At 33.2% G+C, this 20162-nt stretch overlaps 1 protein-coding gene across 8 annotated transcripts in view; it reads left to right on the top strand.

The window, feature by feature from the left end:
• Positions 1-20162, top strand: part of CACNA2D1 (calcium voltage-gated channel auxiliary subunit alpha2delta 1) — a 337271-nt gene that overhangs the window by 277047 nt on the left and 40062 nt on the right. For 2 of the 8 annotated variants that reach the window (XM_036429577.2, XM_036429576.2), the window contains exons 16-23: positions 2184-2261; positions 5096-5170; positions 5451-5525; positions 7626-7682; positions 11811-11882; positions 13998-14069; positions 16592-16653; positions 20051-20127. In XM_036429577.2, the coding sequence (XP_036285470.1) occupies positions 2184-2261; positions 5096-5170; positions 5451-5525; positions 7626-7682; positions 11811-11882; positions 13998-14069; positions 16592-16653; positions 20051-20127 (568 nt within the window). Of the gene's footprint in view, positions 1-2183; positions 2262-5095; positions 5171-5450; positions 5526-7625; positions 7683-9347; positions 9415-9930; positions 10303-11810; positions 11883-13997; positions 14070-16591; positions 16654-20050; positions 20128-20162 lie in introns of those variants that run through there. The other 6 variants (XM_036429578.2, XM_036429580.2, XM_036429579.2 and 3 more) reach the window with 4 other exon arrangements.

Raw genomic sequence — 20162 nt, forward strand, 5'->3', positions numbered from 1 at the left:
GATACTTCAGGCACTTCAGGTGATAATGAGAGAAAGGACAGAAACAAGACTGGAACAGTATTATAGAGGGTTCACTTTATTTGGGAAGTAAAGTGAGGATCTTCATATAAAAATATAGAGGCGGGAAGAGTTGGGTTCTAGAAAATAAATATCAAATGAATTCCAGGCAGAAGAGCAAAAATCTTGCTTTGTTCCTCTTTTTCAATTCTCTAGAAAGTTGTACAGTGCCAGGAACAGAGTACATATTTTTGTGTGTGTGCTGTATAAATAAGGGAGAAAATGAATGTTGGCCACCAATGAGTTTACCCATAAATTTATTTAATATATTAGTCTTGTATCTTATTTTAGAACACATTACAGTATTTATATGCTAATTAGGGTATTCTATACAAATTCAAAAGTGACCCAAAGAAAGAGATTATATCCATATATACCTTATCTTATTCTATCCTAGCATGTATTAAACTATATAACTCAGATGGAATGTTTGCCAAATGGAATTTTCAATTAATTATTTTTGGGGGACTAGTTTTATTAATTACCTGTACTTTTGACTTTTTTGAGATGAAACATTTTCACTGTGAATATTAATTTGCACATTTAATTAAGGACACTTTCATTGTCAAATGTTCTTGTTTATGACTAAATGGAATGCTAATGTATAGATTATCATGCACCCAACTATGTATAGTTGTTTCTTTAACTTTATTTGTCCCCACAATGTACAATAGTATCTTGTTCTACTGAAAGTCTCTCTATGATTGTCCTTCCTCACTTGACTTGGTTTCCATTATTTTTGTGCTTCTCACATGCATAATTTTAAACCATAGTCTAGGACATTTCTCCATAAGACCATGCTGTTTCTGGAATGAGAACAGGGATCCTGAGATTTGGATTTAGGGTTATTATTCACAAGATTCACTAATATTTGTCACTAATATCATTCACTATTTTCTCAGCTTAGCTGAGAAATTTTCAACAATTTAAAAATTATTTAAAAAATTACTTTGTTATAATAAAAATAGTATTTGACATGAAATAGTGGAGAATATATAGTTGACATATATTTCTTTATTAGTGCAGATGACAGTAATAAAGAAAAGGGAATTTGAAAATCAGTTCATTTGGACTCATCCATGGTCTCATCTATATAATATAATAAAAGCCTAAGCAACTGTTTGACCAGTAGCTATAATACACACTGACCACCAGGGGCAGACACCCAGTGCATAGGCATGGAAACATGGAACAAACTGATGAATCTCAGAGGAAAGGGGAAAAGAGATTAGCCAAAGATCTTATGTGCATACTAGAGGTCCAGTGCATGGATCTGTGCACCGGCAGGATCTCTTGGCCTGGCCTGCTAGGATCGGTCAAAACTGGCCAGGTGCACCTGAGGGGTCCCGGATTTCAAGAGGGCGCAGGACAGGCTGAGGGACCCCACCGGGCCTCTAGTTTAATCTAGGATATTATCTACATTCTGATTTATTATTGTTATACTAAACTGCTTCATGACTAGTCTTTCATATTTTATGCTTGAAGTTTTTGTCTATACCATTTTACTTTGTGAAAACTACGTATTCTTACTTTTGGAGGATATTTATTACTTTTTTTTTTTGAACAGCATGGTATTTACCAAGAATATCCCAGAAATACAGTATCAGTAACATGTTTCTTCAGTTCATAATGTTATTCTGCAACACATTTGTGATTTAGCATGTAAGCCTAGGGCTAGGGCATGAAAAAAAATAAATGAAGCTACAACAAAGGAAGGTGAATAAATCATTTGAAGCATATAATATTTTAGTAACACTCTGCTCATGGATGCCTTTGATATTAGTTAAACTATCACCTTAAAGAAAAGAGTAGAAGGACAGGATAACTGAAATGTTTGGTGTCATTGATTTTTTTTTTTTGTATTTTAAATTATTTGCAGTGCTCTTACAGAGTAATATTTTAGTTGTTGCATGCTTCCGTAGCTGCCTAATAGATCTTGATTATTTCTAAGTCATTTTTATTGTGTGTTTTTTTTGTGTAAAATAATCTTTCAAAATATATTACTAGTTTTTTGTGACTATATATCAATAGTATAAAATGCAATGTCAGATATCAGAGACTAATACAGAAGAACAGAGTTTAAATTGTAATTTTAATTTGCCTATTCTCTCTGATTCTATTTTTAGGAACTTGGACTTGTCATTACTGGAACTCTTCCGGTCTTCAATATAACTGGCCAAGTTGAAAATAAGACAAATTTAAAGGTTAAAAGTTAATTGATAAAATTAGTAATGATAACTGACAAATTATGACGTTGAAGCTTAATGTGGATAAGATATTTCGATGAGGCAGTACATACAGTGTAACTGACTGTGAGGCTAGAAGTAAAAGGCAACAGCTGCTCCTGTGATAACCACCTGGGAAAAAGGAAATGCAGGTCAAGTTCTCTGCGTCCCCATAGACAGGATTCAGTCTGACCCTATTTAACTATGACCTGATGAGGAGAATACAAGTTCAGGCTCTGGGAGTAATTATGTAATGAATGGGCAATACTGTTATGTGCACATTTTTAAAATGCATCGAAGATATTCATGGAGTTAAGAACATCCTAACAAATGCATTTTGTCTCAGGTGTACATAAGGTCTATTTAAGGAGTTGTTCCTCCTCCAGCTCCCATTCAAACAATTCTTTTCTTTAATCATCATGCAGCACAAGGATCAGATTTAAATAATTTATGTTTTCTATGTTAAGATTCAGGAAAAATACTTGAATTTCACAATTTTTAAATTTTATTTTTCTAACACTGGCATATTGTCAGCACAAGAAAATTCTACCCACTTAAAGTTTGGAAAGTTCTGAAAAATATATATCTGTGCTTGTTAATTTCCATTTCTTTTTTTTTTTAAATACTTTTGATTTAAAAATAGGGCTACATTATTATTTCTTAGCTTGTATCAAAAGGAATTTAAGAATGCCAGAGAATACTGAATAGTCATTTTGTAGGCTGGTCGTCATTCTTGATTTGAGGGCCATTTATTTCCAGTTTATGGTATTATGAAGCCTATAGCACTTAAGCATTACTTGTTTAGTTATTATAAATTTCAGTTAAGCTCCTTATTTTAATAATGTAGCCATAGAAAACATTGCTTATTACTCTTCAGAGGCCCATTACCATTCTTAAATGTCTATGGGTCTTAATATCATAACTCATAAAGTAGTCATTCTCTCTCTCCTCATATGGATCATAGAAGGGATTGCTTTAATTTGGGATTTTGCTCAAACTAGGAAAACAGCATAGTTGTTGACATAACTTTCTCATTCTCTGGGCATCTACACAAAGTTTAAGGAATTCTTATAATAGCTAGAGTCTGGATTTTATAGTTTTCTTGATAACATCTCAATTTAACTTACAATGCATGTAAAGTTTTTAAAACAAAAATTCCTGATTCTAAACGTTAACTCCTTTTTCAATTTATGTCCCATAGAATATTATGATAACAGTTTGCCAAACAGCCTCCTTGACTTGCAATTAAAACTATGATGCCCATTCTTTGGTATTTCTGGGAAATTAGCAGCAAGCAGAAAGTAGTGTTTTTAGGATTTCTGCTACTTTATTACCAATAAGATCACATATTTTTTGGATAGTAGAATAGGTACTATCAACAACAAAACCAAAAGTTTTCTCATTCCATATTGCCAAACATTTGTTAGCTAGACATTTTAATGCTTTTTTAAAAATTTTTAATATTTAAAATTTATCTTTACTGTTGAAAGTATTACAGATGTCCCCCATTTTTCACCCATTGACCTCCTCCACCCCATTCCTGCCACTCCTCCCACCAGCCTTCACTGCACTATTGTCTCTGTCATGATAGTACACCAAAAAATCAGTATACACTCACATGCATACACACAGAGCTGTGGCTGCTGACTATACAGTAGCAATGAAGTTAAATATTAGGGGTAAAATAAATACAATAAGTTTAAAATAAAATTTTTCATATTTTAAAAATTTTTACTTAAATTTTCAAGATTTTATTTTTTTAAGTTAAATAATAAGTAATAAAGTTGTAGGAAAACAAAGCTAAATATCATTGTAAATTGATACAAAAATGCCATACATACATGCCATATTATTTTATATATCTATCTCTATAAAAGCCTAAGCAACTGTCCGGCCATTCAACTGTCTAACTCGTAGCTATAATGCCCACTAATCACCATGGGGTAGTAGCTCAATGCAGAAGCTGCTGAGCTGTGGTGACTTGGCGGCTGCGGTTCTTGGGTGACGCAGCCGGAACGAGAAAGGAGGGAGCCGGATTTCGGGATGTGTCACCCGAGAACCACCCTTTTGCAATCCAGGACCCCTTGGGGGCTGTTGAAGAGCCAGTTTTGGCCTGATCCCCACAGGCCTGGCCAAGGAACACCTGCCAGAGGGACCCCACTCACTCCACAGACACCCTCTGAGCCCAGGTGCCACCTCAGGTGTGGCTGGGTGGGGAGGGACTACTGGAGGTTGACTCTAGGGCGTGTCCAGCCCATCTCCCCCAGTTTCGCCCCTCCAGCCACTTTCTAATTAATTTACTTTCAATGTGCAAAAACCCATGCACCTGGCCTCTAATATAGACAGGCAGTCCTCGAGTTACATCGGATTCGATGTACATCTTTCATGGTTACTTAGCCATTTTTCATTTATTTATTTAAAAAAAAAAAGTTCTTTCATTTTGACGTATGTACATATGTGCTTTATTTTTTATTACTGTTTATTTACCACAAGTAAAGGTAAAAAATTGTTACCTTTTTTTTTTTTTAATTTATTTTTGCTATTTCACTTCATTACTACTGTGTATGTGCTCCATGTGAGTGACATAGATGCTTTTGTAGGTGGGTTCTGACTTGTGGTGAAAATCATGTTATGTCACACAGTAGGAACGGATCTCTGATGTGTGTGTGTGTGTGTGTGTGTGTGTGTCTTGTGTGTGTAAATTTGAGCTATAGTGTGGTATTCAACCAATGCCAAGAAAAGGGATGAATAATATTGTGTAGAACTATGTAAAGCTTTGGTATAAAACCCACTACCTTTTTGCTATTTTATAGAACCAGCTAATCCTTGGCGTGATGGGAGTTGATGTGTCTTTGGAAGATATTAAAAGACTAACACCACGCTTTACAGTAAGATGCAATTTACAATTTTGGTATCTATTTCTGTCTTAAAACTGTGTTAATTTAACTTGTCCTTAAAGCAGTAAATAACTTTCAAAAATTATGTGCAGTTATATTAAAGAAGGAACTAAATGTTCAAATAAAAAAAATTAAAGAGATCATGTTATCTTCCTTCATGCTTTGAAACCTGTATTTAAGATTTCTTTTAAAGGAGAAAGAGGATTTCTGTTTGTGGCTTAGGGATCTCTATCTAATTTTTTTTTTTTTTACTTTTATTGTTTGTTTCCAGCTGTGCCCTAATGGCTATTATTTTGCAATTGATCCTAATGGTTATGTTTTATTACATCCAAATCTTCAGCCAAAGGTATGTATACAATTTGTTTACTATGATTAGTGTCCTATAAAATTAATGATTAATGTTCTTAATAGATATGTCATTTTAAAATTTACTGTATAGCACTAAATAGAAAGGAACATTTTTATATTTGTAATGTTGATAGATGACAAGATCACAGTTTATAATATATCAAAATGTGAAAGCACTTTTCATTTTCTCTTACCAATTAGCTTTCCAATATTTAGCTAATCAAGACTCTTGGCTTAAAGACAGCCATTCTCACCACCCATGCCTGAGTTCCACATGCCCCACTTGGGATTTGTTTAAGGCTGTAAGATAGTGAAGGAGATTGCCCTCCCTTCCTCCCCCTTGAATCTGATAATTCAAGTAATGTTCCTCAATGCATAGGCCACATTTTCTATTGCCCTTTTCCTCTGGTAATTCTCTCTTCCCTTCATCTCCAAGATTGTGGTGGGGTTTTCTTTCTACTTTTAAATAGACTTATAAAAATATGTATGCAATTCAATAAGTAAAACTCCATGGAATGGGCTTCAGAAATGGGAAGTGTTTATTAATCAATGAGATTTATTATACAATTAATAAAATTATATACACCATTTTTTCCTAATTTTTATGCCTTTTTTCCTAGGATATAAAGTATATTCTTTTTTAAAATATATATATTTTTATTTATTTCGGAGAGGAAGGGAGAGAGAGAGAGAGAGAGAGAGAGAGAGAGAGAGAGAGAGAGAAAGAAATACATATCATTGATGAAAGAGAATCATTACACGGCTGCCTCCTACACGCCCTCTACTGGGGTTCAAGCCTGCATCCTGGTCATGTGACCTGACCAGAAATTGAATGGCAACCTTTCCACATGGGATGATGCCCAACTGAGCCACAGTGGCCAGGGCCAGCTATTATATTTTTATAGGAAATTATTAAAAGCAAGTATGCAACAGAATCCATTTAGAAAAATATTATTTTAGAAATAAATATTGTTAAATAACATATTTTTTTTCCTTAAATTCATGGGTTTGAATTCTTACATTAAAAGTTAAGCATAACTTCTATTTTTTGGGTGATGTATGCTATACAGATTGATATAATAAACTCATAAAGTAATAATACAGTACATGACATGTTTCAGAAACTGACAAATACAAAGGACCAATATGATAATTTCAGCAGATATGCTAACAAAATTCATCCTAATTTTTCATTAGCAATATAGAAAAAAGAAAAATATTGTGTCCCATAGCACCCAAAATTATTTAACAAGATCAAAGTCTAATTTTCTGTTCTATTTCAAAATTCATTTGTTTTCCATTTTGTTTTATTGAAACCATCAGATTAGGTATTCATATTAGATAATTCCTTCTTATCAGTCCCAAGAAGTATTTATTGTAAAGGAAAATTGTATATACTCTATGTCAGGGGTCCTCAAACTTTCTAAAGTGGGGGCCAGATCACGGTCCCTCAGAGAGCTGGAGGGCCGGACTATATGAACTACTAATTCCTACTGTAACACCTCGGCTGCGCTCACTGCCCAAAAAACCTGGCGGGCCGGATCAGACTCCTCTGCGGGCCGCATGTGGCCCGCGGGCCGTAGTTTGAAGACGCCTGCTCTATGTCATAGAAGTCAATATTTAAAATAAATATATAGTGTTTTCACTGAATTATCCATTTGTGCCACAGCTATAACACTTGGTATTACTTCAGAAAACAAAGGTACAAATTTCAAGGGTTAAAACTTTTTAGTAGCCTGTAGTATTTATATTTTAACATATTTGAATTATGTAAATTCTATAAATTCTTTGTTTTCTTAATCAGCATAAAAGTTGTCTGAGACAAATCATCTTTCTCACTTCCAACTTCTTCACTTTTTCCCAGGAAAAGAGAATATTAACAGTCATTTCACTTTAAAAAAAAAAAAAAGCAAATAAAACCACAGGTTTTTATTTACTAGCCATATTTTTAAATTTTTGTTTTGTTTATTGACTCTTAGTGAACTCTATAATACCTGTTTTTGGTCAAGCAAATACCTGACCACAATTTATTATAGGATAAAACCCTTATCTGTGTTGAGATGTAGCATGATGAATTACCATCTTTCTGTTGCTTTAGCCTATTGGTGTAGGTATACCAACAATTAATTTAAGAAAAAGGAGACCCAATGTTCAGGTAACTGAATGAAATTGGCGGTGCCTTCAGATTTGCTAAATCAGAGTTGAAATTAAGCTTCTCTTTCTTAAAACGTATGATTAATGCTGCCTTTCCTGACTTCAAGCTTCCAGAGCATGAGATGGAGATGAGCATTGTTTCTCAATACGCTGGAGCAAAATGTTATTAATTTTGGCAGAGGGTATATGCTTTGGCTAACTAAAAACTGCTAGCAAATTATGAAGTAATAATGTTAACAATCAGCACAATCATAATCAGATGGCTTCTAAAGATAAATTTATTAAATATTGTGAAAGTGGTATCAAATCCATGTAGTCTTAACAATTTGTGAAATTAATTTCTAAGTGGAAATAAAAATACAATTCTGATGTGATAGTTTCTACAAGCCATAGAATTTAAGCTAACATTTTTTTTGACTTTCTAAAAGTGTATGCTTAGGTCAAAAGTTAGAGAAAATTCCCTTCAACTAATTAAAGATGTCTAAAATTACAAATAAACATTGAGAATTGTTATTGTTTGGCAAACTCATTGCAAAATTTTTCTCTATTGTCAACAAAATTTAAACTTTATTATATGTATACATATTTCTTTAAGCACCGTAAAAATAATTAATGTAAAATAATACTTCCTGTAATTTAGTACAGTTTACTAAAAGAATTTTAAAATTTTAAAGAAAGTTCAATATTATTTAAGGCTTAAATGTAAGCTTACAATTTCTTAAAAAAGAAAGTTGGTGACATACACATGGTCTCTACTTATAATGATTTGACTTGGGAATTTTTTGACTTCACAATGGTGTGAAAGCAATATTCATTCAATAGAAATAGTATTTTGAATTTTGAATTTTGATTATCCCTGGGCTAGCAGGACATGGTAGGATCCTCGCTCATGATACTGAACAGTGTTAAGAGTTCTGAGCACTTTTAAAGTAGTCTAGCTGAAGATATGATGCTCCATAGGTTAGGAGTGTTAAAGGCATTTTTCAACTTATAACTTTTCAATTTACGATGTGTTTATCAGGACGGAAGCTCCTCATAACACAAAGAGCATCTATAATGGAGAGGTAATATGATATTAAAAAGAAATCTTGGAGCTATAAAAGTAGGACTTATAGCCAATACTGTAAAATTGATTAATTCACTAAACCCCATAGTACTTCAGATTTTTTTCATTTGAAAAGCAGGAGGATTGAAGGAATAATTATTTTCTTCCTCACACAGTATATCTGCCTAGGAGATTATATATATATATTTATTTATTTCAGGCTCCATTTCCTGAAAATTTCATTTAATTTGGCAGTGGATGAAAGCCAGGCTTCTGATTAGTTTTTAAACCATCCCAGGTTGTTCTAAATGTAGAGTCTCTGGATTCATGGCTTCAGTTCCCTTCTAGCTCTTGATTTTCTGTGACAATTTGAATTTCATGTTGTTGCATCAAGTCTTTATATCTTTAATGATTCCTATGGAGATTAAAATCATACTTATGTCTTTTCTCGATAAATTATTTTATGTTCCTCTTCTTGCATGTTTCTGTGTATTAGCAGTCATGTACATCTTAGTGAATTATTATTTTTGCAGTACTTTCAGATTGCATGTAATATTATGATATAATTTTTAAAACAAACAACCTTTAAAGTGGTTTGTTTTATGTTTGTTTTCCTTTAAGGAAACCCCAAATGGCAAACTAGCAACCACACAAGACTTCTGAATTTTGGGAATATTTTTTGAACGGCGTATGTAGTATTTTTAATAATACCTAACTACTAATTATTTCAACTTAAAATTTGTTAACACTGCCTTTTATTTTAGTTCCACAAATTACATGGTTATTCTGTCAGCTGGTATTCAAATTTTACAAATGAAAAATGTTCGATATGTAAAATATAAATAAAAGTATTTGGAGTAGAGGAACTCAATTCTAATTATCAAGCCTCTCTTGTTGCTTTCTATTAGAAGATTCTACTTTTGCATTTTTTAATAACTGTGCCTATGATGAGTCTTTCAAACAATGGTCAGCCAGATTGCCATTTAAAAAGTACAAGTTATTCATTGACATTTTTCTTTTATTATTTCATTTTCTTCTCTGTGTCTTTATATGTTGGATTGGGACATCATCTTCATATTGCCAATTCTTCCTGATAATGCCTTCTCCATGCATGCTGTTTGGGTCTGGTCATGCTATGCATTATCCATTGCATGTAAGATAATATTCTTATTTATGTTTTGATTATTTTGACTTTGTTTTGCAGTGAGTTTATTAAAATTTTAATGCTGGTATAATGGTGCTTGTGTGGAGATAATTTAGTTCATGGGACTTTAAATAAGCAATTCTTAATATTTTCTATAGAGTATCCTTTTGTTAGAAACTTTCTGTTTTGTTTCTTTAAAGAAAGGATTAGGATTATTTTCAACAATGATTTTTATTTTCTTCTTATGAAATATGTGACATTTCAAATCAATATTGGCTTCTGAGCGAATAAGGTGCTACCCAAACAATAGTCAGTATTGAACCATGTAATACTTATTTTCAGTAATCTAGAATCTTCTGATTCTACATATTGACTTCATAAGCAGTGAATATTTTTTCAATAAAATTGACAGACACAGTTGAGATTATTTTTGTTAATTTTCCTTTAAAAAATCCTCATTCATCAAAATCCATGGGAATCATAAATTGTCACTGTTTAAGTGGAGTTACTCTTCAAAAGAAGGCCTTTTGTTATAATTATAAATTAATACATGCCATGTGTACTTATTTGTCATCATTTGTGATAAATAAGATATGGTTAATTTTAGTAGATTTTAATAATTGGTTCTGTCTTTGATAGTCAGCCCTCCTAAAACATTCTTTAAAATAGTGATTATCTGAATATATTTTGGAAGAGCCTGTGAGGCTGAAATTATTCAAATTCTATTTACCTTGTACTAATGCAACACAGTTTGTATTTATTGCTTTTGTTTAGTTAATTATTATAACATAGCCATATTTATTTCAGGAAACATTAAGCACCTGGTTTCTAAAATTTTGCAACTATAAAATTATAGATATCTATTACGTTTTCATTGTTCTAGTGAACATTGAAATTCTACTATGGCATGTTGCATTACTTGGCAAGTGTTAAAAGATAATCATTATATTTTTTGTTTATCAAATAGTTCAGTAAGTTTTCATTTTGTAATTGACAACTTTTTAAAAATGTCATATGAGGTGAATTAGCCAGACTAACTTTTATTTTATTTTTCTCTAACTTTTATTTTGATACATTTATATAAATAAGTTAAAAAAAATTTCTTTTTCCACAATATATTTTATTGTTGGACACCAGCAAGAAGTAGCAGTAGGGGATGTTAAAACAGGGAACAGTTTTAATGAACCCACAGGTTATTATTCTTGGTAGACTTCAATTACAATACCTAAACTTTATTAAAAGTGCTTATGCCTTTGCCACAAATTCTACCGTAAGTAAACTTAACCTGACATTAAAATATTTGTAAAGGTTCTGAGATTCAAATACATGAAAGGAATTTGCATCTTAATGAATTATAAGAAAGAAGAATACATTTAGTAGAGTTTGTTTTGCTTAGCACATTCATAGTTTTGAAAGTATTTTTCTTCATTGAATTTCTTATTACTTTACAGATACAAATAAGAAAGGATATTATTTATATATTCTCTTTTGTTATATTGCTCAATATATTAATAACTTGTCTATATTTTTCTCCTTTCCATCATAATTAAAGAGAAACTTCTGAGTGAATCTTCAAAGTCATTTCCCCCCAAGAGCTTGTGGTTCTAAATGTAGTATCTAACTCAGTGCTCCAAATAAGATTGTCTTTAACTGGTGATTAATTAAAATTTGCAGCACTTAAAGCTTAAATTTCTGGCCTTATTTATTTATTTTATATATATATATATATATATATATATATATATATATATATATATATATATATATATTGTATATATATATGAAAGAATATACCTTTTTTATTATATATATAATTTTTATTATACCTTAGGTAAGTAACCTTTTACAGATTAATTTTAAATTTAAATATCAATTGAATTATTCTATATATAGCATTATTTTACAATGTCACATATGCTTAATTATTATTTTTTGTGTAGAACCCCAAATCTCAGGAGCCAGTAACTTTGGATTTCCTTGATGCAGAATTAGAGAATGATATTAAAGTGGAGGTGAGTGTAATTAGTAGGCCTGAGCAATACCCTCAGGTCAAATGCTGGAATCCGCCATTCCACAAGTATCTGTTGAGCTGCTTCAGTGGGTTGGTCGCTCTCTTAGGTACTGTATGTACAAATTTGGATGCTTTTTCTCTTGAAAAAATCTAGGTTCTGGGCTCACTTATCCAAAAGGTCATCTGAAAATAAATAAATATTTTAAGTTGGGTGTATTTGTTTCTCATTTCACAGGTAGAGATATTTTAAGTATCTCAACCCAAATGAAACATGTAAATTTCAATCAAAAAACAAAACAAAACACGTAGAGTATGTTGCTATGGAGTTGAAATATACAGGGATCTAACCATTCAACCAACCAATGTATAGAGAAGCTGAGGTGTTTGTCTTAGTGTTCTTTCCTCAGAAAATGTCTATTTAATTTCAAAACCAGAATTGCATATCACTTCCTCTGAGAGGGTCTCCCATCAGGATAAGGATAATCATTAGTAATAATAATAATAATACTTATTGAGTACATGATATATAAGTCACAGATTCTCAAGAGCCTTTGAAATAGGTATTGTTATTATTACTGTTATTGTCATTCTATCTGTTGTACTGATGATATGCAAGGTACAAAGAGGATAAATTGCCTAACTTGTCTCCTGTTACTCAGCTGAAAAGTAGCAGAATCAGGCTTTGAACCAAGCTCTTGCTCTCCAGACCAAATATTTTTAAGATTCTTTCCGATGGATGAACTTCTCTTACCATAATTTGTCAGATTGTGTTTTAATTTGTACTTGCTTTACACATTTTACAGCTTTATTCCTCATTGTAAAATAGAATTTAATTGTTCTACCTAATAAAGAGGGAATATGTTAATTGACCCTTACAACATAGCAAAGATGGCTGTGCCCACAGCCAGTAAGGAGGGAATATGCTAATAGACTGTCCTGCCTTCAAAGATAGCGGTGCCCACAGCTAATAAAGTGGGAATATGCTTCCCTAACAGGTTTGGCTCAGTGGATAGAGTGTCAGCTTGCAGACTCAAGGGTCCCAGTTTGATTTCAGTCAAGGGCATGCACCTTGGTTGCGAGCACATACCCAGTAGGGATTGTGCAGGAGGCAGCTGATTGATGTTTCTCTCTCATCGATGTTTCTAACCCTCTATTCCTCTCCCTTCCTCCCTATAAAAATTGAATAAAATATATATATTTTTAAAAGGGAATATGCTAATTGACTGCCCCACCCTCAAAGATGGAAGTGCCCACAGCCATAAGATGGCGCTGTCCAGTCCCCTCGGCCCTGCTGGGGCAGCAGGTGCATGTCAAGGCTGGGCTCTTCCCCAGGTGGGCCCAGCTGCTCCGCAAGTTTGCCTCTGGAGTCCCCCAGTCTCCTTAGCCCCTCCACTCCCCATGGCCAGCCCAAGGCACAGGCAAACCTGGGATGTCAGCTGAGGCTCAGATAACCAGGGCCAGCAGAGGCTTGCACTGTCATCAGTGGCAGCAGCAGAGGTGTGACACCCCAGAGGTGTGATGGGGTGTCACCTTCCCTTGAGGGTGTCACCAGATTATCTCCTGCCCTTAAGGGCTCCCAGACTGCGAGAGGGGGATGGATGGGCTGAGGGAACCCCCGCCTCCAGTGCATGAATTTTCATGCACCAGGCCTCTAGTTTATTATAATTATCCTGGGCCAAGGTCTGATGCTGGGATATTTTTGGAGGCTAAAGAATATTTGTTGTAAAGTGTTTTGATATTCTAGAGTACGATTATGTAACAGTAAGGAGCCTGGTCTTTGAACTCTCATGCCACTGCGTAACTATGATCATTATTTCGCCTCTCCTAAATATTAGTTTCCTCTTCATCCCATAAAGTAACTGTCCACTGTCTTATTGATTATATTTCAAAAATTAATGCCCCATTGAAAATATTTCACTAAGTTCTTATTTTTTTTAAATAATGTAAACTTACTGTAATGTGATAGCTTTTGAAAAAGTATTCCCAGAGAATAGCAGCAGCCTGCTATTTTTATTCAGTTGATTCTGAAATAAGGTATAATATGTTAATAAACATACTTGGATAGGTCAATTATAATAGTATCAGAAATAAAGTATTTTTTTTCATTTTTCCTTAGATTCGCAATAAAATGATAGATGGAGAAAATGGAGAAAAATCATTCAGAACTCTGGTTAAATCTCAAGATGAGGTAAGAATTGAGTCAGGCTTATTCTCATACATGTCAATAATAATTTATATTGGTAGTTTCTTTTCTATTAAAGCAATATTTATTTATAAAACAGGAGTGTCTCCAATAAACAATTTTTAAGGTATTCTTCTTTCCTGGAGAGATATATATATATTTTTTTTAAATATATTTTATTGATTTTTTACAGAGCGGAAGAGATGAGGGAGAGCTGGAAACATCAATGAGAGAGAAACATTGACCAGCTGCCTCTTACACACCCCCAACTGGGGATGGCCCGCAACCAAGGTACATGCCCTTGACCAGAATCGAACCCAGGACCTTTCAGTCTGCAGGCTGATGCTTTATCCACTGAGCCAAACCGATTGCGGCTATTTTTTCATCTTTAATGTTGAAAATATTGCATAAGTCCTCTTTTCCCCCGTTGACCTTTTCTAGCCCACCCCCACCCCTTTCAATAAGATTTTTAACTCTTGGATTTTTGTAAAATAATGTTGTTTTTGGTTTCTTTATCGTTATTTTTTAAATTAAATTTAATTTTTATGTATTCTTATATTGACAATATGTTCTTGAAATATTTTTATCATTATAAGATATAAGCACAATAATGCAGATGTTTTAATTATTGTATTCCATATATTAATTATTTAAGCTTTAAAGCATTTTTTTGGTTGTTTACTTGTTTCTGGCTAGATTTATCTTAGTGCACCATTTATGTACGTTTTATAATAATTTTCTTGCATATAAATCTGAAAACACCACTCCCCTCATACATCACTGGTACAAACATGTAATACAATTTATTGTTTATTATTATTCCATCGTCATTGAAGAATTCTTTATACGAGTGTGCCTGTTTTTAGTCACATGTAGAGTAAATGCATATTCATATATTTGAGTATTTGAAAAATATATAGAGAGCTCAGAAGCTTTTGAGCCTAGAAATTTAATTTAATCTTTATAGCATACTGTTAAAATGTAAACATTTCTCCTGAATTCCTCAGTAGATCTTTTCCTAAGTTGTAGCTAGGATCTAAATAGGATCCTTCTTTGGCATGTGGCTTTCCTTATATTAATGGTATTCGGAGTCCCCATTATGAGAACATAGGGGAGGTAAATATCCATTTAAGTCTCTGTTAACACTTCAGTTCTCTTTACTCAGACTTCAGCTGTGCTGTTTACCCCTTCATTCCTTCCAGGAAAGACGTATACCACTTACCAGTTTCACCAACTTTTCCATGTTGTTCCATCAACCAACTCTTTGATTTGAACACTCTTTCCTCAACTTTTGTTTCTATTAAATCACTTTAATATTTTCCTACTTCAATTTACTGTAAATTATTTTTATGACCAATAGTCACTTACAGAGTTTTCCTATTAGGAATAGTGAAAACAATGTCATATTGTATGTTTTCTCATCTGATTATTTTATATTATTTTTACAACTTGCAGAACAACATTAGTTTGCCATGTTTGTTGAGCAGTATCTAATTGGTAAACATTATTTTAAAAAATTATTTTAAGAGTTTTACTAGTCCACAAACCTTAATATTCCATTCCTTCCTCCTCTCACTCTCCACTCGCATAAATAAAAGAGGGATGTTTGATGTATAGTGGTAGCATTGTGTAGTTGCTATACAATGGTTTTAGCATCATACATTTTTCTTCATCCTTTCATTTCAAGTCCCCTTTATTTCTTCATCATTAATTTTTGGAAAATAATAGTACCTTCACCAAAAGGTTGATTAAATGAGACAGTCACTCTAAAGTACTTGGTATGTTGCCTAACTCCAAGTAATAATTCGGTGACCGTTACTGTTCTGATGAGGATGACTAAACTGGAAATAACTAAAAGAATTACAAGATATGAATATGTTATCACTTTATCTAAGGAAAGAAAGAATAATTTCTTTAGTATTGTTCATCAGCTGCATATGAAAGAGTCTATATCTGTGCAGTTATTTAGCTCTTTACTTCCTTTCCCTGGTAGATTTAGTTGTTGTTTTTCAACCTTCATAATACTGAGTTGTTAGTCTCTTTTGATAGATAAAACTGTAGTAATGGCTTAATAAGAATAGTAATATGCTAATCTTACATTTGGATCTATACACACTGCATTAATTTCCTAGTATTATGACCATTTCTTTCAAACATACTCTAGTATGGATTATCTGAGCCTTACCTAATGTTTCATAATCCTATTTCATTATTAAAGCTTATTTTTCAGGAAGTGTTTTTAAAGTATTTGGGCTAGTAATTTGGCATAAGTTGCCAAGATTTTCAAGTTCTTAAAATGTATCATGTGGGTATTTATTTCGTCCTAACATTTTGCTTTATTCATACTTATATCCATAACAGAATAAACATTATAACATTAGATCAGAAATTTGTGAGGAGGGATGTTAAATGACCACTGGATTTATAAATAGATCCTAATGTGTTGGGTTTTTTTGTTTGTTTTTGCTTATCATTTAAATTTACATAGAATAAGAGGTGAGAATAACCATGTGAAACTTTTTTTCTAGAGATATATTGACAAAGGAAACAGGACATATACATGGACCCCTGTCAATGGAACAGACTACAGGTAATTAACTATATTCATTTGTATATTGAATTAAAGTATTCACTTCAGATGTATGGGATGATGTTCCAACCAACTGGGCCACACCAGCCAGAGCTAGGAGACTTATCTCTTTAGAGATGGTTTTATGATAACACACAGGATCGGATATACTGTTGGGAATGCACTCTATCCCTTTTTTTCTTAGGTGGGCAAATACTAAATTAGAAAAACTGTTACCTCGTGATCCTGACAATGAGCTGTCAATGAGACTTATTCCTACTGCAGCCAGATTATACTTTGGGGGTATTTTTACTTCTCATTCTGTCTTACCTAAATGTGTCTGTAACAGTCTCTCAAATGCTTATCTCCTCACACATCCAGACATAACACACGGTGTGGACAGGTGAATGTTTATTTCTCCAGGGTTGAGCATATTACCTGTTTATAGAACTTTAGTCTCTTCCCATTTTCATGCAAGTTTAATTTCAACTTCCAATTCTGATAATTCACGTCGCATATTTCTACCCTGACTTTTCTCCCATTGCTCTCCCCATACAAATTACTGCTCTCTAGATAGCCCATCTTCCTTTCTTCTGCATGTCTGAGTCATTCATTCTCTTCCCCAGCCTACAACATGGAGCCAGCTCCCATCTCTTTCCATTATAAGTACTTCCCTGAATCTCTGTACAAATAAATTCACAAATACCAATTTAGAAACAAAATGTTCCATCTAAATTAAAGAAACATGGCACGTGTTGATTTAATGAACGAGGTACCAAATTTCACTTAGTGATTTTTGTCTCCTGGAGCTTTGACATAATTTTGATACATTTTGAAATACAATAATTAATTATATTAATAGAAATCCCTCAGCATTAATGAAGATTTTGGTTTATAGTGAAACATTTTTCGAGTTGAAAAGTGTTCTATTCTACTTCACTAGTTAATCGCATTTATATGAGTCACATAAATATTACATGGGACCTAACATCCATCTTGTGACCACTGGATTTATTGGACTTGAATCCCTAGGAGAAAATAAAGCTGCCTTGGTCTATTGGTTTTATATGGAGGGAAACAGCAAACACAGTATATGAAAGCATCGTTGAGGGAGAATGTTGGTAAAGATCTTATCTGCTGCAGGTTGAAGAAATAACTGCTGCCTTAAGATGGAAATAATTACATGTAACTATATTTTTCTACAGAATAGTGTGTATCCACGAATAACAACCCGAGTTCCAGGCCAGACATATATTTAATGTGTCACTTTTAAAACTACTGTGTCCCTCGAGGCTTGCCATACAATTTTTTTTTTTTTATGGTACATGAGATGTAACACAAGCTTACAGAACGTCACTGTGGCAACCACATGATATAATGTTATCGGTTTTAATTAGAAGTTTCTCTTAGCAATAAATGCTGATGGGGTAGTAAAAATGTCCTAATTTCCCCGGAGAGGGATTTTTAGGAGACAATCTTCAAATGCTCAGTAATTCTGCTCCACATTTTATTCCTGGCAAGTGAATCGTGAAAGGTCATCTTGCTTTCAGGCTAATTGCACTGCTTATTTTAATTTTAATCTCTGCCTCCCTTTAAAGGAAGTTACCTGTAAAATGAATGTAGAGATTTGCATTAAATGTACATAACGTTTTATTTCTCTGACCTTTATCCATAAGGAAACCCTATGAATTACTTAGTGCTGGGGAAAGGTTTGAGAACTGGAGGTAGCAAGCATTCACCCATTTTGCTACCTTGACTGAACAGTTAAATTGTAGCAAATAAACCACTGCTTTTTTATTCTTCATAGAAGGAATTTTTTTTGCATGTATATTTATAAGAAGAAAAACCTGGAATTTTGTATTTTTTCTTCCTGTTCTGTATTGTCCCTCGGAAAAAGTAATGAGATGACAATCTGGGCATTCATCCCAAAGCCATGGTATGAGGCCCGAGTTATTTGAAAGAAGATCTGAAAATGTCTAGAAAACATGAAGAAGCCTAAAGAGGCACACTTTTTCCTGTACACAGCTACCTTTTAGATTACATATTAAAGGCGAATCCTGAATGACTCAATTGATCAACTTAACCTCACCTCACCTTTTGAAAACAGTTGCATGGGAAATCTTTGAGATTGCCTCATTATCTTGCACCCATTAGCTCCTAAGTTTCCTTCTATATTCAAAGGATTGCAAAAGTCATTTGCAACAGCAAATGTAGGCATGGCATAATTAGTAATGTCCTACACATGTATATTAGCCCTTGTAAGAATAAAAGAATTTCATACATGTGTTGTATTTTTGGAAATTGCATAATACTCAAATCTTCTGGCATCTTTTAACTTTTAATGCAATATGTGTTTTATTAATTGGCAACTTCAAAACAGCAAGGTTACCTGCCTGTCAGCTTTTTTTTGTTGTTCAGTTACTCAGACAAGGTTTGAAGACAGGTTTTTCTCACCATCCTGTGTCTAGATCGCTGTGAACTTGGTTTAAGATTTGCACAGGACCTGCCCTCTATTTTGCATATCTAGTATCCCATGAGTCCTGTAAAGTACTGAGCTCAAGTTGTATGCCCTGTTGTACCTGACAGCAATTTCCCAGGGCTATGGAATATCTGTAATAAATGAATCTGAAGTATTGGGTAAGAACCAATGACATGAGCAGGGAATCTTTTTTAGTGCTATAAAGGAATCTGACTTTTCCCATTAACAGACTCTGTGGACTTGTCTAAACATTACAGTATTGAAGTAGTTATTTATTGTAGATGAATAACCCATGGATACAGACAATAGTGTGGTGAAGGCCTGGGGTGGGTGCAGAGAGAAGGGGTGGGCTGGACGGGGTCAGAGGGGAGAAAAAGGGTACATTGACCTAACTCTAAAGATATAATAAAAATAATAAAGATACATTTTTAAAAGAGGAAAATTATTTTTAAAACAGTATATTTCAGATGATTAGATAAATTGGGTCATAGAAATGGTAATACATTTGTAATTTTTAATAGCATATACTTGCTATAAAGCACTTTAACATCATAGTTAATTCATCAATCTTATTTACTTTGTTTAAATATACTCCAGTATTATTCTATATTTTTTAACACTCAAATGTTTTCTGGAAATATAGTACCCATGAGCTTTCTTTCTCAGCTAATTCATGGGCATATTTAGGTGCTTATTTTCCATGTGTCTTCTGATCCCCTATAATGGAGAGAACTGGGTGACTCAGGATGGCAGGATCAGATTAAATATTCTATTAGCTGAATGCATTTTACTGTCAAGGTAACATGTCTTTCCCTCCCCATGAAAAAATATTTTTGAATTTTTTTCCATGAACTTGACGTGTGTTTTTTTTTTTTAATTTTTATTTTTATGTTTCATTTTTGTTTGTTTGTGTTTATGCTTCTCTTGTTTCTATTGCAGTTTGGCCTTGGTATTACCAACCTACAGTTTTTACTATATAAAAGCCAAAATAGAAGAGACAATAACTCAGGCCAGATGTAAGTACTGTGAAAGCAACTTCAGGGTCTATTTA

This window comes from Pipistrellus kuhlii, unplaced genomic scaffold (assembly GCF_014108245.1).
Source record: "Pipistrellus kuhlii isolate mPipKuh1 unplaced genomic scaffold, mPipKuh1.p scaffold_m20_p_10, whole genome shotgun sequence".
Taxonomy (NCBI): Eukaryota; Metazoa; Chordata; class Mammalia; order Chiroptera; family Vespertilionidae; genus Pipistrellus; species Pipistrellus kuhlii.